Source organism: Schistocerca serialis, chromosome 11 (genome assembly GCF_023864345.2).
Source record: "Schistocerca serialis cubense isolate TAMUIC-IGC-003099 chromosome 11, iqSchSeri2.2, whole genome shotgun sequence".
In the NCBI taxonomy this organism is placed as follows: Eukaryota; Metazoa; Arthropoda; class Insecta; order Orthoptera; family Acrididae; genus Schistocerca; species Schistocerca serialis.
Genome location: NC_064648.1, coordinates 113,774,894 through 113,801,253, shown reverse-complemented (window position 1 = coordinate 113,801,253; position 26,360 = coordinate 113,774,894). Strand labels below are relative to the sequence as shown.

The 26,360-nt window shown below is 42.8% G+C and overlaps 1 protein-coding gene across 1 annotated transcript in view; it reads right to left on the bottom strand.

Annotated features, from left to right (window-relative positions):
• Positions 1–439: 439 nt before the first annotated feature.
• LOC126426710 (alpha-mannosidase 2) overlaps positions 440–26,360 on the bottom strand; it is an 813,563-nt gene continuing 787,642 nt past the window's right edge. The window contains exon 17 of the mRNA XM_050088631.1: positions 440–4,917. Coding sequence (XP_049944588.1) covers positions 4,660–4,917 — 258 coding nt within the window. The 3' untranslated portion in view covers positions 440–4,659. The remainder of the gene's footprint in view (positions 4,918–26,360) is intronic.

Genomic DNA, 26,360 nt, shown 5'->3' with positions numbered 1-26,360 from the left:
TTAACCCTTGACATAGCTGGAGCTTGAGGAAATTTTACGAACAGAATAATGAAATATCTAATTTTAGCTCTCAATGTTTGATGGTGTCCTATGCATCCTACACCTTCCCATAATGTCTTAAATTGTATAACTTTTGTCCTGTATTTCATTGAAATTGTCTGCTAATAGCTAGTAGTTGCTTACCTTCCAGGATAACCTTCAGCCTTCTACACACTTTTTATCCAACTCCAAACAGTGATATATTTGCACACAGTAGCTGTGACTGCCTCAGACAGTGGTACGAGAGAAGAGTTACAATTTATTTACCTTGCACGACACCGGTGAGTTGCGATACTTGATTCTTCCAGGGCTAGATGGCGTCTAGTATCCTATACAGAAAAGAAGTATATGGGGACACCATTCAACCAACAACCATCTACAACACCATACAAAGCTGGTATATTCTTGTAGCACCTTTAATAACACTTTTATTCCATATTAATAGAATCACATTTTTATTTACATAATTTCATAGTAACATCAGTTTTATTTGCCTTTCTCTACTTCATTCACTCACTCAGTCCTCCGTTCCTTTCTTCTATCTCTCTCTGCACCAATAGTTGTAGTAATATCATTGTAAAAAATATTGACTTTTAACAAGACTTCCATTCTATATACACCCAGACAGTGATCCCACCACATACAGACACATACATAAACACGCACGTACACATTTCAAATTGTTCACTTTCAGGGCACCACATGATATTTAAAAAAAAAAAAAAATCAATCAGGAAATGCACTCCCACGCAAGTCTTGTAACTCCACATCAGGTCAATTCCCACACCAAATGCACTGTGGTTCAGGACTCGTACACGACAGAAGCTCTTTGATGGCAAGTACATTCTACATTATTTTCTCCTCATTCACATTTTACCTACAAATTAACACTTTTATTTCAGCACTTTTTAGTTGCTGTTCTTGGAATCTCCACTGAAAAAATGTTTATTTACTTTCACATTTGTTTCTTTCTGGTAAAAAAAAATATAACAAAAATGGCAAACCAGAAGACAACGAAACGTAGAAGCAGGGCATAGCAAGTCATATAACTGTCGTTGTCTCATTTACATTATAAATTGTGTCACCCACATTGGTTCACTGCCTAACTGCACTGACTCACTATCTTTGCCCGTCATTAAATTTGACCCAGTACAGCTAATAGAAATAAGGTCGGAAGGAAGAAATGAGGGGGGGGGGGGGGGTGAAGAAGGAATGTACTGTTAAAAAAACACATCCGTTACCATTAGAGAGCGTCTTGCAAGTGTACTTCTCATTTAAATTTTTGGTATTTTCCATTGCTCTTTGTACATACAAATACAGACTTATGAAATGTGACCCATGAGACTCGTAAACCCTATCCTCATTTGGCCCTACTATGTTATGTATACAACTTCCATGTCAACAATTTTCACTGATAAAGCAAAGAATATTGAGTTTAAAAATGCAGGTGAATGCAGAACCTCTACCTCTTGGCACTGCACACCATTTCCACTTTCTGTGACTCTGCAGTCAAAAACCTACTTTGAATAACAGCTCTGTTTTAAGTGTGCACTGAGTTGGATTCACAGTGCATGGCAAGATATGAAAAGAACAAAACAACACAGGGCAGACCTCCCCATAAACTGCTTTTACAGGCAAGGAGAACACTGTACAACAATGTTACAATAATATTCCACCCTTTAGCACGAAGTGAAATGATTGAATGGCTGCACTGCAAATTCCTGGCACAAAACTGGAAGTATTGTGTTTGTCAGAACGGAGAGCGATGAGTTTGCCAGGAAATGAGAGGTGGATGTCTTCTAATAAGGCATCTGTGTGTGTAAACATTTACGCTTTCTGTGGGTCTAGAGTGAAATGAGTGTCACAGAATTTAATCTACCTGTGGGTAATATGTCATATAAAGCATATGTGTAATAAAGTTTGTGTCAGCAGCCGAGGATATGCATGACTGAGTGCATAGAAGAATTTCTGAGGCAGTCAGTGAAATAAGTGTTAGGCAGTATGTGGCCAAAGGAAACAAGGGATGAAGAGCTCGTGTAATGACTGTTGTTCGACACCTTCTTGTGAGCAACAAAAATTTTAATTTTTAAATACAGGTGATGATTTGTTTATCAAATTGTTCAGGAAAGAGATAGTGTACTCAGACGGCCATACAATGGATGGGGATCAATGATACAACTGCCACTGAAGACAGAGCCATATATTAAGTCCTCCTTTCGACTGGAAGGCAATGCTGTCACCAGTAATACTTAACTACTTTGTTCCACCATTTAGCATAGGCCAATGGAATCCACACTTTGTTACCTGATGATGCAGCCATGTATGTGACTGGATGTCGACACCCCTACTGTGCCAATGGACAGCAACCACTGTACATTGCATGTTTTGAGTAACACATTAAACGTGTTTCACAATTTCTTAATATTAACATGACAACAATATGCCCTATATTTTGACACCCTTTGCCAGGTGAATGAATGATGTGTTGTGTAAGTCAATGAAAGCATGAAGTACCCTCAGAAAATGCCAATAAATGTCAGTCACACAGAAAACAACATAGAATTCCACTTGGACGCCAATGTCCCATCCTATTTTATACAATGGACAACTCCTTCACTACAGTTATGTACCATCCAGTTTTATGCACCCAAGCTGTCCTTTCCCCCATGTCACCTATGTCATTCAATTTTATGTACTCAAGCCCTCCTTGCTGAATGAGGCAAGCACCATTCAGTTTTCAAATACCCAAACCCCTCCTTTCTCCCAATCGATTAGGGGACATTTTTCTTCTGAGGAATTCATCCCCATACTTCACTGAAGATGAGTTAAATTGTGGAACAACATACATTACTTTCTTGTGAAGTATCATGCCAAAGTCCAGCTGACCAGGGTGAACAACAGCCCCAGAACTGTAAGCAAATTCGTTCAGGAAGAGGAGTCAAATGTTGCTACCATATTGCACTTGTTTTCTTAAACTGTACAAAAGTTTAAAATGCCAAACAGGTCACTAATTATTACTCTCAACAGAATTTTGCTGCTGAAAATAACTGATCACTCACATCCTCAGGACACACATAACATGAAGAAAAGTGTAGGGACTCCTCAGTTCAGAATCTCATTTCTGCAAGTCTAAACTTTCATCATCATCAGAAGGATAATAGACCCAACAAAACACATTTATGGCAATTACACCCATATAGACCAGTCACGTGCAGTAATGTAGATGTCGATACATTTGTTCTGCAGCAGTGTTATACCATCTAATACTTTTACATACATCAAGCAATCCTCACGAAAGATGTTTGTCACTGGCCAGTACAGTCAATACAGCTTGCAAAATCTAATCTATCAAGTGAAGGCACCACCATCAGTGGAGAACTATATCATGACAAAAGAAAAGCAATTTTCCATTTTAGTTACCATGATTACACTCTGGCAGCAATAATAATATTTACATTGGTTTGGGAGCAAGTTACAGCAGATGAAAGTGAAATTTTGCACATTTATCCTCTTACACCAGTGATCATTGCACAAGTATCAACATTCTCTGGTACCTGCATACATTATGCAGGGACACAGATTAACAATTCTAGCACCTGACTGTATGATAGTTCATCAACAAGACTTATCCCAAATGATACAGCAAAGGTGGAGTATCTTTCTGATTAATGTATGTTTGGACGGGGGCAAGCTGAAAGTGACTCCTAGCATAAATTGGACTTCACAACACTTATATTTATCATTAGCTGAGCTCCCATTTCATTTGGTCAGTGAGATGATTGTAATGAGGGCATTCCGTGCTGCCCAACTAAGGTTCCAAATTTTGTGTGGAAGGTCACTTTCTTCCTAAGACACAGCACAACCTGGATACGTGCGGATAGCTGGTCTGTTGCCCATATAAGCTGGGACTGCATAGCACAGATGTTTCCCTCTGTCTCCTTTAGCCACTCTGACACTTGGAATATGGGTGAAGAATCCTGTCCAATGCAGTAAAATACTGGTGCACAGAAATGACCTGACCTGAGTGTTCGCACCACACCTGAGAGCTATCTACTACTGCCAAGATTGACTATTGTTCCTAGCACAATTTGGGCTGCACGGCACCGCTGCCCGTCATCTATTGAGCTTCCGTCTCTTTTAGCGTGAGTGACGTAGGTTCAAAATGGTAGAGGGAAGGTCACAGTGTCTCCCTAGCTGATGCAGGTCCACACGGTAGATAACACTTTGGTTATTGTACCTACAATAAGTCGGGGCTACACAGCACTCGTATTTGTCTTCCACCTCATTTAGCCCCAGAGATACTGGAGTACGGATAGGGTGCCCTGCCTGACTTTCCAGTGAGATGGTATAATGCTGCACATCTCACAATAAAATACCCGACAGTGGAATATTGGTGCAGTGATCTGACCTGAGTGTTTGCATCACGCCCGAGAGTATTCCTCACGTTACTGTACGAATGTCTCATCAACACCTGTCGTAGAAGTGGATGGGAGGTGACCCACGAGGGCCTCGCCCGGATGTCGTCGCCGCAGCAGTCCGGCGAATGCGGTGTCCGGCGGGGGCGTCGGCAGCCCCGACACACTACGCCGCCCACCGCCGTAGCCGTCTCCGGCCCCCCCGTCAGACGACGGCGAAGGTGACGTTGAGTGCGGCCAGCTCCATCGGCCGGACGCGGGGTGCACCCGCCCCCGCTCCCAGGTCGGCGGCGTCGGGGAGGGGGCCCGGCAGTTCCCGGAGTCCGGTCAGTGAAACCCGCGACACCCTGGACACCGGGGTCTCGGGGCGGAAAGTGGTTCCCGGCCGGAAGGCCTTGTCGGATGTGGCATCTAGAGGACCACAGCGCGGGACCGTAGATCCTGTCACGGCACAGTCGTAGCCCTGTGGGGGGAACACAGGTGTTAGGCAGGCTGCAAATTTCTGTGTTGGCCATTAACGCTGCAGCACCATGAAGGATAGTAAATAACAAACTTTCAATTATTTTGTAAATACAGCACACTAGGAAGAAAACATTATTCAATTTGTAGGTGGTACAGGGTACGTCGCATAAGATGTAACACCCATTATAATTGGTGAATGGTTCCAGATATCTAAAGGAGGCTTTCGCAAATGATAGCAGACTAAGGCTCACGTACTTTGGTGTATGATAGAGAGCTTTAAATCTTATCCATTGAGATATTGAAACAAGTATGACTTTTTGAAAATAGAATTATATACTTTTTTAACTGGAAGAGCAGCTGAATGGAATGGGCAGTGTCTTGAAAGGAGAATATAAGATGAACATCAACAAAAGCAAAACGAGGATAATGGAATGTAGTCGAATTAAGTCGGGTGATGCTGAGGGAATTAGACTAGGAAATGAGACGCTTAAAGTAGTGAAGGAGTTTTGCTGTTTGGTGAGCAAAATAACTGATGATGGTCAAAGTAAAGAGGATATAAAATGTAGACTGGCAATGGCAAGGAAAGCGTTACTGAAGAAGAGGAATTTGTTATCATCGAGTATAGATTTAAGTCTCAGGAAGTCTTTTCTGAGAGTATTTGTATGGAGTGTAGCCTGCAATGAAATGAAATGTGGACGATAAATAGTTTAGTCAAAAAGAGAATAGAAGCTTTCGAAATGTGGTGCTACGGAAGAATGCTTGATGATTACGTGGGTAGATCACATAACTAATGAGGAGGTATTGAATAGAATTGGAGGGAAGAGAAATTTGTGGCACAACTTGACTAGAAGAAGGGACTGGTTAGTAGGACATATTTTGAGGCATCAAGGGATCACAAGTTTAGTACTGGAGGGCAGCGTGGAGGGTAAAAATCGTAGAGGGAGACCGAGAGATGAATACACTAAGCAGATTCAGAAGGATGTAGGTTGCAGTAAGTACTGGGAGACGAAGAAGCTTGCACACGACAGAGTAGCATGGAAAGCTGCATCAAACCAGTCTCAGGACTGAAGACCACAACAACAACAACTTTTTAAATGGCAACCAAAAGCACTTCAAAATATGTGTACAGTGATAATGGTGGTTGATTTGAGGCTGAAACTCTCTGAAAAAGAATCCGAGAAATATTCCAAAACCTGAAAGGCAAGTCAGCTAAAATTGGCTGTTGGGCTGTCAACACGCTCATGCCAGGCAACATTGAGAAAGTGTTTTTCTTGACAACTGCTTCTACTCCGCAGAAGAATTCCTATTACTGTAGTGTGTAAAATTTAGTGGGAAGGAATTACTAACTCATGTCTGTATATCTTTCAACATTTTTAAAAATAAAATAAAATAAAAGGAAGAAAGACACTCGAAATGTTCAGAATGTAACCATATGTACAAATTAACTTGCGATGTCAATGTAAAATGACTCGTTTCTCCTCATTACGATTTACAGTGCAAAATGATCCTTGTAAATGCAACTAACTAACTTCTATCAGGTCTTTAGAGTGGTTGTCTGCACTGCGGAACTAACAGTAACTATATTGTCCATAATTCAACAGGCACAAACTGTGTATTCAAATGACAAAAAAAGCAATTAGACATATACAAGGATTGGGTCCAAACGAAACCTGTAAGAAACACTACATCCTATTAAACATAATGATCCTCCGAAGTCTCTATATGTATAACTGCTTAATACACATACAAGAAAATATACAACAATTTACACAGAGAATGAATTTAGATTTGCACAGCACTAGAAACAACTGCATGCTTGATATACCATATTCTAGGCTGTCACTGACACACTACAGTCACAGACACCTAAGTCTAAAGTTATATAATAAACTGCCACAATCAGTCAAAAACCTCACCCTCATTAAATTTAAGGAGGTATTAGACACAGGGTTTAAAAATAAAGCATACTTCTGAATTGAAGAATATCTTGGAAGTAATTTGAAAAGAATGTATAAACAATGAAATAATGTAACTATCATTAACTAAATATGTGAAACTATATAATTAACTCTTGAATGAAATAAACAATGAAGTAGTGTAACTATCATTCACCAAATGCATAAAACTGTATAATTAATTCTTGAATGTAAACTATTCAATGACTATTACTGAGATCTTCTGATTAGTAAGAGGTTTATGTATTTATGTGTATATGTAAAATGATGTGTGTAAAATGTAAAAAGTACTAACTACTAAAAAGATGTATGTATACGTAGGGTAATTCACGAATATATGCAAATATTCTAATATATTATTCTACAAGTAAAACTAAAGAAAAAAGTTCAGATAAACATAGGTCTGCAAATGTTTTAGTCACGGAGTTACACTTAAGAAAAGATTTTGCCTGAAATTTAGCAACTTCACTAATGTGAAGCTATCAGAAAGCTGTACTAGGTTGAAGTAAAGCACAATTTCCATTTATTTCGTTGTTATTGGTCTGGTGAATCTAATAAAACATGTCCCAGACGTGTATCTGCAGTAGTTTTCCAGAACATCCAGAGAAGCAATGGCGTAATTTAATAAAAGTTTTAATTTATTAACTACTTGGCCGAATTTGTTTTTTAAATTCCAGACAACTGCACAAAGTTTTCAACGGACGTTGTAGAGAGTTTAATTTTGGAAAAATGATGGTAATAACGTTAACTGAAACTGTATCAATGTGTCAGATAATCTGCTTTTATTAATAGCACAGCACACGTGAATTCATGACAAATCGGAAAAAACAAATCTTATTGTTACGGAAGTTGTACAGCGTACATACAGTTCTACAATACATTCACAGTAAATGTTCAAAATGGTTCAAATGGCTCTGAGCACTATAGGACTTAACATCTGAGGTCATCAGACCTACATCTACGTACATACTCTGCAATCCACCATACGGTGCGTGGTGGAGGGTACCTCGTACCACAACTAGCATCTTCTCTCCCTGTTCCACTCCAAAACAGAACGAGGGAAAAATGACCGCCTATATGCCTCTGTACGAGCCCTCATCTCCCTTATCTTTGTAGTCTTTCCGTGAAATATAAGTTGGCGGCAGTAAAATTGTACTGCACTCAGCCTCAACTGCTGGTTCTCTAAATTTCCTCAGCAGCGATTCACGAAAAGAACGCCTCCTTTCCTCTAGAGACTCCCATCCGAGTTCCTGAAGCATTTCTGTAACACTCGCGTGATGATCAAACCTACCAGTGACAAATCTAGCAACCCGCCTCTGAATTGCTTGTATTTCCTCCCTCAATCCGACCTGATAGGGATCCTAAACGCTCGAGCAGTACTCAAGAATAGGTTGTATTAGTGTTTTATAAGCGGTCTCCTTTACAGATGAACCACATCTTCCCAAAATTCTACCGATGAACTGAAGACGACTATCTGCCTTCCCCACAACTTCCATTACATGCTTGTCCCACTTCATATCGCTCTGCAATGTTACGCCTAAATATTTAATCGACGTGACTGTGTCGAGTGATACACTACTAATGGAGTATTCAAACATTACGGGATTCTTTTTCGTATTCATCTGCATTAATTTACATTTATCTATATTTAGAGTTAGCTGCCATTCTTTACACCAATCACAAATCCTGTCCAAGTCATTTTGTATCCTCCTACAGTCACTCAACGACACCTTCCCGTACACCACAGCATCATCAGCAAACAGCCGCACATTGCTATCCACCCTATCCAAAAGATCATTTATGTAGGTAGAAAACAACAGCGGACCTACCACACTTCCCTGGGGCACTCCAGATGATACCCTCACCTCCGATGAACACTCACCATCGAGGACTACTTAAACCTAACCTAGTCTAAGGACATCACACACATCCATGCCTTAGACAGGATCCGAACCCGCGACCATAGCAGCAGCGCAGTTCCGGACTGAAGCGCCTAGAACCGCTCGTCCACAGCGGCCGGCAAAACACGGTCCCCACACAAAACATTCAGCAAACTGGCAACACGAGGGCTGTCTAATGGTCGCTGATGAACTTCACGAGGGTATTCTGCAGCCCAGTAGCGGAAATTCGGTTTGTTTACAGTTCCTGATAAGTGGAAGTGGGCCTCATCCGAAGAAATAAACAAAGCGCCAGATGGAATGTTTTGAAGAATTTCCTCACACTCAGCTCTGCGAGTTTCAAAATCTCTCACAGTTAATTCCTGAGAAGCTATCATTTTGAAGGGGTGCATATAAAGTTCAAATGGCTCTGAGCACTATGGGACTTAACATCTGAGGTCATCAGTCCCCTAGACTTAGGACTACTTAAACCTAAATGACCTAAGGACAGCACACACATCTATTTCCGTGGCAGGATTCGAACCTGCAACCGTAGCAGCAGCGCGGTTCCGGACTGACACGCCTAGAACCGCTCGGCCACAACGGCCGGCGCATATGAAGTTCTCTGTGAAGAATTCTTCTTACACTCCTACAGCTAATACCAGGGCAACTGCACTGGTTGATTCTTGCACAGACACTCTCTCACGCGACACATTTTCCGGCGGTAGGTTATCTTTTCAGTGCTGAACCTGTCTTTCTACAGTCTGACACCCACAGTTGAATAGTTCTTCTATCCGGGACACCATCGTGTCGACCAAGTTCGAATCGTCTCCGAAACGCTCGCTGAGTACTAATCAGAGAACCACCGTTACGAATAAACTCCTCCGCAACAAACACACGATGCTCACCAATGCACGCTATGGCGCTCACTGAAAATGGCGCGGACACCGCTTTCAAACAAAACACACCCCACATAAGTATGCTCACTACAACTCGCACGCCTGCTACGTCAAATGGGGGAGGTTTTATAGTAGGACCCTGTATTTTGCAGGCCAGTTTTTTTTATTTTGAACACCCTGTAGATCGCAGACACCCTGTCTTTACCGTGCAGAGGTTTGAATCACATGGAGACCTTACGCCAGGGGCGGGCAGGAATCCTGCACGTATGCGATGCACTTGCACGTGTGCAGTTAACAGGTGTTCTGCGTGCACACAGGGGCAAGCTGGCCACCCGCTTCTCTCCACTCCCCACCATACCGTCTCTCCGCTTCTTCCTCTGTAATGCGTTTTGTTTCCTGGCCTGCTTTATTGAATGAAGGAATAAGGTTAGTTGGAGTGCTTGAAATAAATGGTTCAAATGGCTCTGAGCACTATGCGACTTAACTTCTGAGGTCATCAGTCGCCTAGAACTTAGAGCTACTTAAAGCTAACTAACCTAAGGACGTCACACACATCCATACCCGTGGCGGGACTCGAACCTGCGACCGTCGCAGTCACGCGGTTCCAGACTGTAGCGCCTAGAACCGCTCGGCCACCGCGGCCGGCTGCTTGAAAGAAATCATGGTTTGAAAGAGTACCTATTACCTACGATACGTTTTATTTAATTATCACAGGTGGAGTTTACAATACGTTTAATGTCTGGAACAAAATTTCTACATACAAACAAATGCAAATAGTTACGTAAATTTTCATTACTGATGTTTGCTCTTAACCGAGACTTATTAATTTTCATAACAGAAAAAATCTCTCACAAACGTATGTCGAGCCAAACATTGACATTATCTTCGCTGCTTCACGACGGAGACGAGGAGCCTCTTGCTGTGGAAAGTCGTGATAAAAATCTGTTACACGTCTTGCCAAAAGGAACTTCTCTCTCAGACGAGAATTATGCTGTAGAATCTACAGTGCAGATCTATTAATTCCATTTGCAAACTGGGATGAATATCATCTACAGAAACAGCAAGTTGTGTCGAGAACCTTGGGATAAGTATGATATATCCCCAAATCGCTTGAGAAATTCCTCTTTTATTGCACTAAGTACGGGAACATATTGAAATTTATTATATTGGCGTTCAATATTAAACTTCCGCTGACCAGCGAGAATACTGTCAATATACATTTCGAATTTTCACGTTTTTGCGCAAAGAAAAAATGATTCTCCCATTACTTTTTAAAAGATATCAAATCTCCGCGTCTCCGTTTCCTTGATTCACTCTGCATTTTACGGTTCTAGAACTGCAACGCTCACTACGCAGTGGTCGCTTCGCTTCAACGTCCGCGGCGAGTTTGGGATGCGACGCGCGACTGTTGCGGCAGCTGCCGCAGCACTGCACCAGTGAGCAGTGTTGCGACGGAAGTCGCACGACACAAAGACGTACGGCTGCCAGAAAGATGTCGAGCCAGTCAAGGAAAACTGAAATGAGCCACTCACAGGATGTGATGCTCTGTGAGCTGGTCTCGCAACATCCTTGCCTTTACGATTTGAAAAACCCTAAATATAGAGACACTATGTTCAGAGACAGAATTTGGGAAGAAATTGGTGCACAGTTGAAACTGGCAGGTGAGTGAAATATATAATATTTTCCCATTAATGCAAATTTTTCAGGCCTGTTATGAAAATCAGTATAATCCATGCAGATGTAGAATTAGACTGATGAAAATGAACTTGAAGGTCAATTTTCGCATTACTCTTTTTTGTGACGATAAAAATTGAAAACGGCAAGTACATTATAAAATGAACAATCTAAAGAACAACGAGAAAGTTACGTTTTACAATACCTTCACTTTGAAAGTAAACGCTAGATTGGTGTCTTGATGATACCTTCTAGTTGTGAAAAACCACCACCAGATTTTTAGGTGAAACGTACAAAAAGAGATGGAGGAATATTCGGGACTCGTATCAGAGAAATAAACGAGAAAGAAAGCTTGGAACAGGTTCAGATGCCTTAGCAAAACCAAGAAAATGGGTTCTGCTTGATCATTTGGCTTTAAGAAACCTACATTTCGTGGCATTTTAAATGAAATTGTCAAGAGCATATGGAGAAATATTAGTAACTCATACCGGAGAAATATATGACATAAAATGGTTTCATTAGGTCCAAATGTGTCAGCGAAAGAAAACAAATGCATTCTCTATCGTGTGATGACCACACGATTCTCGTTGCGCGTCGACAGAACTGGCGGCTAGTCGCGACGCTGCCGGAGATATATGAGCCCAAATCTCGGAAACGGAGATCGATATCATTCTGATCTCAACTTTAAAAATAATTTCGACATGTTAGCTTCTTTTCATCGGCAACGATGTATGACCTAACGTGAACCATACGTAAAGTAGCCAGCGACCACATTTTTCACTGTACACAATTCAAATTTTATGCAGTAGGTTACTTGTAAATTAAGTATCGGAATAACTGCGACGAATATCGGAAAAATAGACACCTCATTATCAAGCTGTGATGTGAAACTGTAAGATACGCAAACATCAATTTTTTGTGCCTTTTACTTTCCTCACAATTGATAGAGAAGTAATATACAGCGAAAAAAACACGCAAAATCGGAAGAGACACTTTTCAATTTTTTAAAGTAAAAGGAGAGTCTGTATCGAAAAACTATCTCTGGGAGCCGATGTAACTTTGTTGCATTAACATACAGTATTTTTTACAGCAAGAAAATCGGAATTCTTATTTTTCTTATGTATTTGAATCCGCCGCCGCCGACCGGAGCTTGGGAAACAGCGGCGACTCCAGTCGTGTTGCGGCCGTGTCGCCGTCTGCCATGGTGGGAAAAGAGGACAGGTGGGGAGGGGGCGGCGTCGCAGTCGCAGCCAGCTGTCGCGTCTTGCACAACGTAACTGGTACTACACTGCCGCAACCTGCCGGCTGTCGCCTACTGCCCCATTCGACGACTGCACGCGAGCAGCACACGTGCAGCGCTGTGCGCTCATGAGCCGCGTGCAACGTTTGCCCGCCCCTGCCTTATGCGATGACTCTCTCCGATTTGCTTTGTATTTGTAGGATGGGCGTCAATTTTCTAAACCAGTACGGCACACATCAAAAAAAAGCTTTGCCTTTAAGGTTCAGGAACATCTCCGAACACTGTTAAGTACAAAAGAATTATAGATTACTTACGAAATAATATGTAGCTCAGCGTCTAGCGTAATTGAAGTGTGATTATAAAAGTCGCAGGTGTTCGAATCTGGCTACCAGGATACCTTTTTTAAATTTCATATCTATTAACAAATGGAAACGTTAATTAAAAATATGAGATCATAATTTTTAATACTATTCTCATAAAAATTCCATTATTCACAATAGATTAAAATTTGGAACAAAATCGTGAAACAAATTGTTATTGTTATTTTCCGAGGCTGAATGATATTACTAACGTATATAATACTTTTCATTTCGCAAGAACCCACATCAAATGTCCGCAACAAACTTTATTTTCCTACAACGAGTAATTAAAAACAGAGCATTTTATCTTTGTTTAAAATTATGTTTCAACGTTTGTTGACAGACAATTCCATTTGTAAATAAATATGAAAATGAAAAGTAAGATTTAAGGAAGTATACTACTAACGAGATTCGAAACAGAAATTTTATGACTAAAATCCGGTTACGCTGCGCGCATTTTTGTAATATTTTCCGATTTTTTAATTTTGGTTTTTATTTTTATTTTATTTTATTTATATATTGGTCAGACCGGAAGGGGCCATAAGACCTAATCCTGGATTGGCAGAAGAAGACGAGCAAGCTTTTATTTCTTTTTTTAAAAAAAAAGCTGGACGACATTAGTGAGAGTGGCATATCCTAGCCACTTTTCTTTCATAACTACAGCTTTTTTTCCTTCCACTTTCCCCTTGTAGCCCCAACCTTGCGCTCGCGATCATTCGCCTTCGTCGGTGCTGGCTGTTTGACCTTATTGTTGAACTATCATTAGCGTCTCCAATGCTGCCTACATTGCTGAAAGGAAAGTTTTCTCTTGAAATCTTCGTACCTCTCTGAACTAAAACATTTCTTTAAAGGATCCTTAGAAATTGAAACCTTCCTCTACGGCAGGTGTTCCCAAACTTTCCCTCTGACGGAACACTTTGAGCATCCTGTTACTTTGACGGAATAACTTGTTTATTTTGAAGGCTAATAATTTTTTTTAAACTGAGAAAAACTTGATTTATTAAGTGATTATTTCCATTTTAAATCTTAAGTCATAGCAAAGAAATCATAATAACACATATAATAGCAAAACCAGGAAAAATGTCGAAAAGAAATGCCATGTTGTTAATAGTGTTTCGAGGACGACTTATCCATTTCCCGCGGAAACCAGTGTTTCGTGCAACACTGTTTGGGAAGCCCTGCTCTACGGTTTTGTTATATCAATACTTAAGCCACAAAAGTAAAGCCTGAGTCCTCGGTAAATTATAGACTTCGCCACAAACCGCAAACACGTTGAGCTACCAAGGAATTCCCTAATTAAACACAATTAATGTCAATCTTCAAAGCAATTTTTTTCCGGGACTGCGTTCACAGTGCTTTAAGAAACTGATGTCCAGTCACCGATATTCACATCAATAAATTCGAAAAGGACAGAGCAGTCCGTAAAGTTTCGTCAGTCACGTGACTGTGGGTACAGAGCACAGTTTCTGTCATTGCGCATTGTGCACGACGTTTACAGTTTTCCTCATTTACAGCTGAAATGAAGCACTGATTTTCACAACTGAACGACTTGCTGTGCCAGTATTACATATGTAGTAGTATTTGAAAAGCGGAAATTTGTGCTAAGATCTTATGGGACCAAACTGCGGAGGTCATCGGTCCCTAAGCTTACACACTACTTAATCTAACTTAAACCAAGTTACGCTAAGGACGACACACAAGCCCATGCCCCAAGATGGACTCAACTCCAACGGGGGGAGCCGCGCGAACCGTGTCAAAACGCCTAGACCACGTGGCTACCCAGCGCGGATGTAGTAGTAGTAATAGTACACTACTGGCCATTAAAATTGCTACACCACGAAGATGTGCTACAGACGCGAAATTTAACCGACAGGAACAAGATGCTGTGATATGCAAATGATTAGCTTTTCAGAGCATTCACACAAGGTTGGCGCCGGTGGCGACACCTACAACGTGCTGACATGAGGAAACTTTGCAACCGATTTCTCATACACAAACAGCAGTTGACCGGCGTTGCCTGGTGAAACGTTGTTGTGATGCCTCGTGTAAGGAGGAGAAATGCGTACCATCACGTTTACGACTTTGACAAAGGTCGGATTGCAGCCTATCCCGATTGCAGTTTACCATATCGCGTCGTTGGTGCTCGCGTTGGTCGAGATCCGATGACTGTCAGCAGAACATGGAATCGTTGGGTTCAGGAGGGTAATACGGAACGCCGTGCTGGATCCCAACGGCCTCGTATCACTAGCAGTCGAGATGACAGGCATGTTATCCGCACGGCTGTAACGGATCGTGCAGCCACGTCTCGATCCCTGAGTCAACAGATGGGGACATTTGCAAGACAACAACCATCTGCACGAACAGTTCGACGACGTTTGCAGCAGCAAGGACTATCAGCCCGGAGACCGTGGCTGCGGTTACCCTTGACGCTGCATCACAGACAGGGGAGCCTGCGGTGGTGTACTCGACGATGAACCTGGGTGCACGAATGCCAAAACGTCATTTTTTCGGATGAATCCAGGTTCTGTTTACAGCATCACGATGGTCGCATCCGTGTTTGGCGACATCGCGGTGAACGCACATTGGAAGCGTGTATTCGTCATCGCCATACTGGTGTATCACCCGGCGTGATGGTATGGGGTGCCATCGGTTACACGTCTCAGTCACCTCTTGTTCAGATTGACGGCACTTTGAACAGCGGACGTTACATTTCAGATGTGTTACGACCCGCGGCTCTACCCTTTATTCGATCCCTGCGAAACCCCACATTTCAGCAGGATAATGCACGACCGCATGTTGCAAGTCCTGTACGGGCCTTTCTGGATACAGGAAATGTTCGACTGCTGCCCTGGCCAGCACATTCTCCAGATCTCTCACCAACTGAAAACGTGTGGTCAATGGTGGCCGAGCAACTGGCTCGTCAAAATACGCCAGTCACTACTCTTGATAAACTGTGGTATCGTGTTGAAGCTGCACGGGCAGCTGTACCTGTACACGCCATCCGAGCTCTGTTTGACTCAATGCCCAGGCATATCAAGGCCGTTATTATGGCCAGAGGTGGTTGTTGTGGGTAGTGATTTCTCAGGATCTATGCACCCAAATTGCGTGAAAATGTAATCACGTGTCAGTTCTAGTATAATATATTTGTCCAATGAATACCCGTTTATCACCTGCATTTCTTCTTGGCGTAGCAATTTCAATGGCCAGTAGTGTAGTAGCACAGTATACTTAATTTCATCGTAATTCCCATCACTGTCATGACTACCGCAGCCAGGTAAAAGCGAAACAAACTGAAATATTGTGCGACAGTTGTTTCCTTTTACCAGTGACAGAATTTGAGTTCCTCAGTAAATTCGTGTCTTTGACGCACAGCGAGTCATATAGTTCATCACTCCCAAAGGAGTAGAAGACAAAACATCGGTTTAGCAGGAATCAGGAAGGATTTAGGTTCCTGCCGGCTCCTCAACAATACGTATAAAACGTACACTGAAGAGCCAAAGAAACTGGTACACCTGTCTCATATCACGTAGGGCCCCCGCGAGCACGCAGAAGTGCCGCAACACGACGTGGCATGGACCCGACTAATGTCTGAAGTAGTGCTGGAGGGAACTGACACCATGAATGCTGTAGGGCTGTCCATAAATCCGTAATAGCACGACGGCGTGGAGGTCTCTTCTGAACAGCACGTTGCAAGGCATTCCAGATATGCTCAATAATGTTCATGTCTGTGGCATCTAGTGGCCAGAGGAAGTGTCTAAACTCAGAAGAGTGTTCCTGGAACTGCTCTGTAGCAATTCTGGACGTGTGGGGTGTCGCATTGTCCTGCTGTTAGTTTCGCAAGTCCGTTGGAATGCGCAATGGACACAAATGGGTGCAGGTGATCAGGCAGGATGCTTACGGACGTGTCACCTGTCAGAGTCGTATCTAGCCGTATCAGGGGTCCCATATCACTCCAACTGCACACGCCCCGCACCATTACAGAGCCTCCACCAGCTTGAACAGTCCCCAGCTGACATGCATTCATGAGGTTGTCTCCATACCCCTACACGTCCATCGGCTCGATACAATCTGAAACGAGACTCGTCCGACCGGGCAACACGTTTCCAGTCATCAACAGTCCAATGTCGCCGTTGACGGGCCCCAGGCGAGGTGTAAAGCTTTGTTTCGCGCAGTCATCCAGGGTGCACGAGTGGGCCTTCGCCTCCGAAAACCCATATCGATGATGTTTCGTTGAATGGTTCGCACGCTGACACTTGCTGATGGCCCAGCGTTGAAATATGCAGCAGTCTGCGAAAGGGCTGCACTTCTGTCACGATGAATGATTCTCTTCAGTCTTCGTTGATCCCCTTCTTGCCGAACCTTTTACCGACGGCAGCGATGTCGGAGATTTATGTTTTACCGGATTCCTGACATTCACGGTACACTCGGGAAATGGTCGTGCGGGAAAATCCCCACTTCCTCGTTATCTCGGAGATGCTGTGTCCCATCGCTCGTACGCCGACTGTAACACCACGTTCAAACTCACTTAAATCTTGATAACCTGCCATTCTAGCAGCAGTAACCGGTCTAACAACTCCACCAGACAAGTTTTGTCTTATATAGGCTTTGTCGACCGCAGCGCCGTATCCTGCGTGTATTTGAATACGCACGCGTATACCAGTTTCTTTGGCGCTTCGGTGTATTATTATGCTTTGTGTGGGGGGAATAGATATGCACCCTGACCTCCTTTCCCCCTCTTTCTGCCTACCTCTACCTGCCCCTCTCGCTGTCCATGTACTTTTCCTCCCCCCCCCCCCCCTCTTCTTTTCCATCTCTTCCGCCTCCAGTCTCTCTGATCTTCAGTCGTGGTTATTGTTCTTGCGAATTTGGATTTCGCAGTAGGGATGGCGGTTATGGATGAAACAACGGCTTTTCGCTCATGTTGTTTCTCTTCCCAGGCCAGTTTAACCTGACTCAAAACCGCTCAAAATAACGAAATAACCAAAAAAAAAAGTTGAAATGGCTGTGAGCACTATGGGACTTAACATCTTAGGTCATCAGTCCCCTAGAACTTCGAACTACTTAAACCCAACCTAAGGACATCACACACATCCATGCCCGAGGCAGGATTCGAACCTGCGACGTAGCGGTCGCGCGGTTCCAGACTGAAGCGCCTAGAACCGCTGAAATAACCGATTTTCGGTTTTTTTACTAATATTATCTCCTATAATAAACATAGAAATCGAACAAAGATTGAAAAAAATTTGATCCGATCACTTTCAAGATACACAGAACGAAAATATCAAATTAAATACGCAAATAAAGAAAAATTAGTCGTCCACCGTTTGCTGCTATTCTCGGAAAGTGGTAAGTGGATGAATACTACAAAAAAAAAAAAAAAAAAAAAAAAAAAAAAAAAAAAAAAAAAAAAAAAACCAGTATTCTCCTGCTGATTCTAATTTTTGTAAACCGTGTTCAAAAATAATGTCGTAATCGGGGACCATATCAGTATTTGGGCATTACTAATAGCCAGTGCTAAAGGGTGAACAGTGAGTTTGAGAAGCTCTATTTTTAGTGTTAATTTGTCCGTTTTCAAGGACTACAAGCAGATAAAGGCATATTATGTGGACATAGGCAGCACCAGCACTACTGTATACTATGAATGAGTTGTTATGTTTTCCATTTATTACTGTTGCCATAGTTTCCCACCTCTTTTATTATGTCATAGAAATGGCAGACAAATCTTTAACCTGAAACTTCTAAAACTGTGTGCCGGACCGAGACTCGAGCTCGGGACCTTTGCCTTTCGCGGGCATCTGAGCAACCCATGCACGACTTACACCCCGTTCTCACAGCTTTACTCCTGTAGCTGGTAGAGCACTTGCCCGCGAAAGGCAAAGTTTCCGAGTTCGAGTCTCGGTCCGGCACACAGTTTTAATCTGCCAGGAAGTTTCGTATCGGCGCACACTCCGCTGCTGAGTGAAAATCTCATCCTGAAATCTGTAATCTTTTAAAGCAAATGAAGCATTGTGCTTTATTGCTAAGTCACTTCATAGAAATATTTCCAGGCTAGGGTAGGTGCCATTCTCCAGTGCAACGGTAGTCCAGCGAACCGTAAGCCACGTTACACTGTAACAGTGACATTATTGTATCAACTATGCTGTACCAGTTCTTACGCCATTGGTTTGTAGTTCGTTTCTGTCGGCACTGTTGTTTAAAACAGCCCTGATCGCTTTTCTCATTTTCTATAATTACGCAATTTTTCAAACCGTTGCACATTTTACGAATATAAATTACTCCTTATTAAAAGAGGTTTATTTGGAAACGAAAAACTGTAGCATTGCTGCTATGACTAATTGATATTTCGACTTTCTTACTCGGCTATTAGTAAAAAATGAAAAACAACTGTTGTAATGGAGACCAAGCAAATCCCGAAAAATACCGGTTATTCAGAACTAAAATACCGATATCGGTTTTAATCGGTCGCATTTTCCATTCCTTCTTCGTAACATTACTCTAATTATAAGCTATAAATAAATCTTTTTGTTTACTGCGAACATTCGATGCTAGGAAGAAACAAAACAGCACATTGTGTCTGTACGGTTTTTGTTTACAATGAGAAAGAATGCACATGCGAGATATAACTTCTGTAATGGTTTAAACACACTACTATTGTAGTTAAAAATATGAGAAAAAAAACAAAGCATATTTTCACAGCAGAGCACGGCACACCATTTTCTTCCCTGTAGTCGGTTTTACCGGAAAACCTGTACATTGTTGTTTATAAACATGTGGCCTATGTCCGTAAGTAAATCGATCAAGAACTTTTCGCAAATTTTGATAACAAGTTTTGCTTAATCCAGTACAGATATAGAAAGAATATCAAGATGTGAAAACCGTTGATTACCGGAAAAACTGTTATAGTGGTTAGATATTAACATTCTGCCGTCTAAACATCTTCGTCATTCATCATGTTTCATGTATCAGGAATAAGAGGGCACTTTACGTGCCGGTCATTACCTCCCTTTCCCGTTCCAGTCGCGTACGGTTCGCGGGGAGAACGACTGCCGGAAAGCCTCCGTGCGCGCTCGAATCTCTGTAACTTTACATTCGTGATCTCCTCGGGAGGTATAAGTAGGGGGAAGCAATATATTCGATATCTCATCCAGAAACGCACCCTCTCGAAACCTAGATAGCAAGCTACACCGTGATGCAGAGCGCCTCTCTTGCAGAGTCTGCCACTCGAGTTTGCTAAACATCTCCGTAACGCTGTCACGGTTACCAAATAACCCTGTGACGAAACGTGCCGCTCTTCTTTGGATCTTCTCTATCTCCTCTGTCAACCCGACCTGGTACGGATCCCACACTGATGAGCAATACTCGAGTAAAGGTCGAAAGAGTGTTTTGTAAGCCACCTCCTGTGTTGATGGACTACATTTTCTAAGGACTCTCCCAATGAATCTCAACCTGGCACTCGCCTTACCAACAATAAATTTTATATGATCATTCCACTTCAAATCGTTCCGCACGCATACTCCCAGATATTTTACAGAAGTAACTGCTACCAGTGTTTGTCCTGCTATCATATAATGATACCATAAAGGATCCTTCTTTCAACCTATTCGCAGTACATTACATTTGTCCATGTTAAGGGTCTGTTGCCACTCCCTGCATCAAGTGCCTATCCGCTGCAGATCTTCCTGCATTTCGCTGCCACGGTCGCAGGTTCGAATCCTGCCTCGGGCATGGACGTGTGTGATGTCTTTAGGTTAGTTAGGTTTAAGTAGTTCTAAGTTCTAGGGGACTGATGACCACATATGTTAAGTCCCATAGTGCTCAGAGCCATTTGAACCATTTTTTTTGCATTTCGCTGCAATTTTCTAATGCTGCAACTTCTCTGTATACTTCAGCATCATCCGCGAAGAGCCGCATGGAATTTCCGACACTATTTATAATGGTCCTTATCACACAGTTAATAACTTTTAGACAGAAATAAACACTCTCAAATGGAAGACCATTCCCAACTATAAATAAACTGCTGAGTGATGGTCTGGATAGATGTCTGCCTATCACACAACTGTCGGCGGTCTCCGTCAGTCAACAGACGAGGTCGGCCTGTACGCTTTTGTGCTGCACGTGTCCCTTCACGTTTCAACTTCACTATCACATCGGAAACAGTGGACCTAGGGATGTTTATGAGTGTGGAAATCTCGCGTACAGACGTATGATACAAGTGACACCCGATCACCTAACCACGTTCGAAGTCCGTGAGTTCCGCGGACCGCCCCATTCTGTTCTCTTCACGATGTTTAATGACTACTGAGGTCGCTGATATGGAGTACCTGGCAGTAGGTGGCAGCACAGTGCACCTGATACGAAAAGTATGTTTTTGAGGGTGTCCGGATACTTTCGATCACGTAGTGTATAATCTTTCAAATGCAGAAACACGCCTACCAATTTTCGTTTATGTCGCACAACTCCTTGTTGGTATCGTGATTTTTTTGTCCGTCACTGTATCTTCAGGTGAAACCAAATCCTGTACAGGATTACACCGTTGTAATAAAGGAACCTTTACCGAAAGTAATACAATAAATATGAAGGTAATTTGAGCATTACTTCAGAAGCCTCCTGCTCTCGTATGTTGATTAAGGGGCATGCAATGTGTGTATCATCTACGACCTACGGACGCAATCGTAAACAAAGCGAGAAACAGAATGAGCCTCATTAAGACGCTACGATCGTGTTTCGATGTCGCCAGAACGGAACCAGTGATTTTCACCTACAAAACGTTCGTTTGGCCAATCCTCGAGTGCACAGCATGCGTTTGGTGGGCTTCGGAACACCACTACAAAAGATTAGCAGCGTTCGACCGCCGAAGCTTAACGGCAGCCGCAAGACTGCAGCATACCACAGCGAACGAGAGAGTATATGCATCGACAAACACTCGTCCCCTAACGGATAGAATTGTCTCAGAAACGGGCAAATGCACACTAAACAGGACCAGCAAAAACTGACCAGTAAAGTGCTTATTGCCTACATCCACTTACGAGTTCAACATTATCTCTACCATCTTCCCCCTTCCCAAAACTAAAAAAGATGGAGTTCTTCTAGCTGTTCTGGCGGCCCATAGTGTGGTGTTCGTACTGTAAGGCCTTCGATACACACACCATCAGATTATTTGACCTGTCGCTCTAACGAAGTAGGCGAGTGTCAGCAATATGTCTCGTGGTCTTATCGTGGCGTGTTTATCTTCTGCCGTTAGGTCAGACGATAGAAATGCCACTTGCACGCTTAGAGTAGCAGATTGACGGTGACAACTTTAACTAGAACTTGATTAATTTTCACACACATTTATTAAAATAGTAACAAGCATAAACCTTACGTAACTTGATTCTGGATGCTATTTACAATTGACAATCTGAAGTTCCTTTGGTCTTGGTATGTTAATCTGATTCTCACATATCTCTGATACTTGACAAAGTGTCTATTTCTCTTCATGGCTATGGTTCAAATGGCTCTGAGCACTATGGGACTTAACTGCTGCGGTCATCAGTCCCCTAGAACTTAGATCTACTTAAACCTAACTAACCTAAGGACATCACACACGTCCATGTCCGAGGCAGGATTCGAACCTGCGACCGTAGCGGTCACGCGACTCCAGACTAGCGCCTAGAACCGCTAAGCCACTCCGGCCGGCTTCTACATCTACATTTACACTCCGCAAGCCACCCAACGGTGTGTGGCGGAGGGCACTTCACGTGCCACTGTCATTACCTCCCTTTCCTGTTCCAGTCGCGTATGGTTCGCGGGAAGAACGACTGTCTGAAAGCCTCCGTGCGCTCTCTAATCTCTCTAATTTTACATTCGTGATCTCCTCGGGAGGTATAAGTAGGGGGAAGCAATATATTCGATACCTCATCCAGAAACGCACCCTCTCGAAACCTGGTAAGCAAGCTACACCGCGATGCAGAGCGCCTCTCTTGCAGAGTCTGCCACTCGAGTTTATTAAACATTTCCGTAACGCTATCACGCTTACCAAACAACCCTGTGACGAAACGCGCCGCTCTTCTTTGGATCTTCTCTATCTCCTCCGTCGAACCGATCTGGTACGGATCCCACACTGATGAGCAATACTCAAGTATAGGTCGAACGAGTGTTTTGTAAGCCACCTCCTTTGTTGATGGACTACATTTTCTAAGCACTCTCCCAATGAATCTCAACCTGGGACCCGCCTTACCAAGAATTAATTTTATATGATCATTCCACTTCAAATCGTTCTGCACGCATACTCCCAGATATTTTACAGAAGTAACTGCTACCAGTGTTTGTTCCGCTATCATATAATCATACAATAAAGGATCCTTCTTTCTATGTATTCGCAATACATTACATTTGTCTATGTTAAGGGTCAGTTGCCACTCCCTGCACCAAGTGCCTATCCGCTGCAGATCTTCCTGCATTTCGCTACAATTTTCTAATGCTGCAGCTTCTCTGTATACTACAGCATCATCCGCGAAAAGCCGCATGCAACTTCCGACACTATCTACTAGGTCATTTATATATATTGTGAAAAGCAATGGTCCCATAACACTCCCCTGTGGCACGCCAGAGGTAACTTTAACGTCTGTAGAGGTCTCACCATTGATAACAACATGCTGTGTTCTGTTTGCTAAAAACTCTTCAATCCAGCCACACAGCTGGTCTGATATTCCGTAGGCTCTTACTTTGTTTATCAGGCGACAGTGCGGAACTGTATCGAACGCCTTCCGGAAGTCAAGAAAAATAGCATCTACCTGGGAGCCTGTATCTAATATTTTCTGGGTCTCATCAACAAATAAAGCGAGTTGGGTCTCACACGATCGCTGTTTCCGGAATCCATGTTGATTCCTACATAGTAGATTCTGGGTTTCCAAAAACGACATGATACTCGAGCAAAAAACATGTTCTAAAATTCTACAACAGATCGACGTCAGAGATATAGGTCTATGGTTTTGCGCATCTGCTCGACGACCCTTCTTGAAGATTGGGACTACCTGTGCTCTTTTCCAATAATTTGGAACCCTCCGTTCCTCTAGAGACTTGTGGTACATGGCTGTTAGAAGGGGGGCAAGTTCTTTCGCGTACTCTGTGTAGAATCGAATTGGTATCCCGTCAGGTCCAGTGGACTTTCCTCTATTGAGTGATTCCAGTTGCTTTTTTATTCCTTGGACACTTATTTCGATGTCAGCCATTTTTTCGTTTGTGCGAGGATTTAGAGAAGGAACTGCAGTGCGGTCTTCCTCTGTGAAACATCTTTGGAAAAAGGTGTTTAGTATTTCCGCTTTACGGGTGTCATCCTCTGTTTCAATGCCATCATCATCCCAGACTGTCTGGATACGCTGTTTCGAGCCACTTACTGATTTAACGTAAGACCAGAACTTCCTAGGATTTTCTGTCAAGTCGGTACATAGAATTTTACTTTCGAATTCACTGAACGCTTCACGCATAGCCCTCCTTAGCTAACTTTGACATCGTTTAGCTTCTGTTTGTATGAGAGGTTTTGGCTGCGTTTAAACTTGGAGTGAAGCTCTCTTTGCTTTCGCAGTAGTTTCCTAACTTTGTTGTTGTACCACGGTGGCTATGTACAGGAATATGATAATCTTATTAGGCGCAGACTGAAACTTGACTATAGACTGGTACAGACTAATGCAGACTGGTACAGACAAATGCAGACTGACTAATCGGAGGTCTGTACACTCGTTATAATACCTCGAGCATTCATGTATCTCTGCGCGAGTGTGATCCGCGAGGAATAAACGTTCTACATTAACAGCAATCTCATTGGCTGCGTTACATATTAATATGCGGATCAGTCTCGCGGTTAAGGCGCTCAGTCCGGAACCGCGCAACTGCTACAGTCGCAGGTTCGAATCCTGCCTCGGGCATGGATGTTTGTGATGTCCTTAGGTTAGTTAGGTTTAAGTAGTTCTAAGTTCTAGGGAACTGATGACCACAGATGTTAAGTCCCATAGTGCTCAGAGCCGTTTGAACCATTTTTGAATACGCGGATCAGCGGAAACAGAATTTGGTCTGTCTCTAAGGCAGCGCCATCTCGCAGTGCAGAGACAGACGAGCGCTGCACCTGCGCTGTTGTGCTTAGCGGGGCGCGCTCTGGTGGGATAGTTGTGTACGCGATGACTACGTGGAACTATGTACACAACACATAGTGTGAACAATCGTCGGTCTCGTGGAGTTATTCATAGTTGATTGTGAGTTCGACCTACACCACCTTGATGATCTACTCAAATGGTTCAAATGGCTCTGAGCACTATGGGTAGCGGTCGCGCGGTTCCCGACTGTAGCGCCTAGAACCGCTCGGCCAGCACGGCCGACGATGCTCTACTATTTTTCACAGCCCGCACTGACGTCCCGTCAAGGGCACGTTATTCTCTCAGCGTTTTGCAGCTCTGGTGGACGTGATGGCCGGCGGGGTATTACGAGGGTGAGTCAAATGTTAAATTTCTAATTTAAATTGCAATATGTCTAGTAAACGAACTTTAAACGAGATAAATGCAAGTAACGAATAATTTTTACAGCCACTGTATCAAACTGTCCTATGCTGTATGTATTAGCCTACTATGAGTATATTAGAGCTGTAAAGAGAGGCATTTAGCGAATGATTTCCCCATATTGTCTCGTGCTTTTGACTCGGTGAGTCTGTACTCCACTACTCCATTACTGGCCATTCAAAAGTCCCGCCCGCAATTTGGCAGAAAAATGGCCGCCGTATCGTACGGTTGGCCACTCCTCCCTATACAGGCTCTCTAGGTGCACATTAGAGAGCCTGTATAGGGAGAATGGCCAACCGGGCGATATGGCGGCCATTTTTCTGCCAAATTGCGGGCGGGACTTTTGAATGGGCAGTAATGGAGTGGTGGAGTACACACTCACCGAATCAAAAGCACAAGACAACATGGCCTTTCTTTACAGCTATGATATACTCATAGTAGCCAATCACGTACAGCACAGGAAAATTTGATGCAGTGGCTGTAAAAATTATCCGTTACTTGCATTTATCTCCTTTAAAGTTCGTTTACTAGACATATTGCAATGAAAGTAACGTAAATAAAAAAAGTGTATAGCACTTGTTTTGTATCAGAAGTGCATAACGCTAAAGATTTAACGTACCTGTATTACGTCAGATGAATGAAAGTCCTAAGCAGTTGTTTACTTGTGACAAGCAAAAAGTGTGAGACGTATATATATATATATACTGAATACCTCTCGTAGATAACGAACGAGAAAGATTACAAAAATCAGGTAATGTTAAATGTAGGCTACTGTAATAAGGACCAAATACAACAAGAAAACTACCGTATCCCTTCTACCCCACAGTAAGTAGGCCTATTAAAAACTGTCTTCGAGAGTACCCACAATTATTTACTCCGAATAATGCTTCAGCAACCACGACAAGAGCGGAAA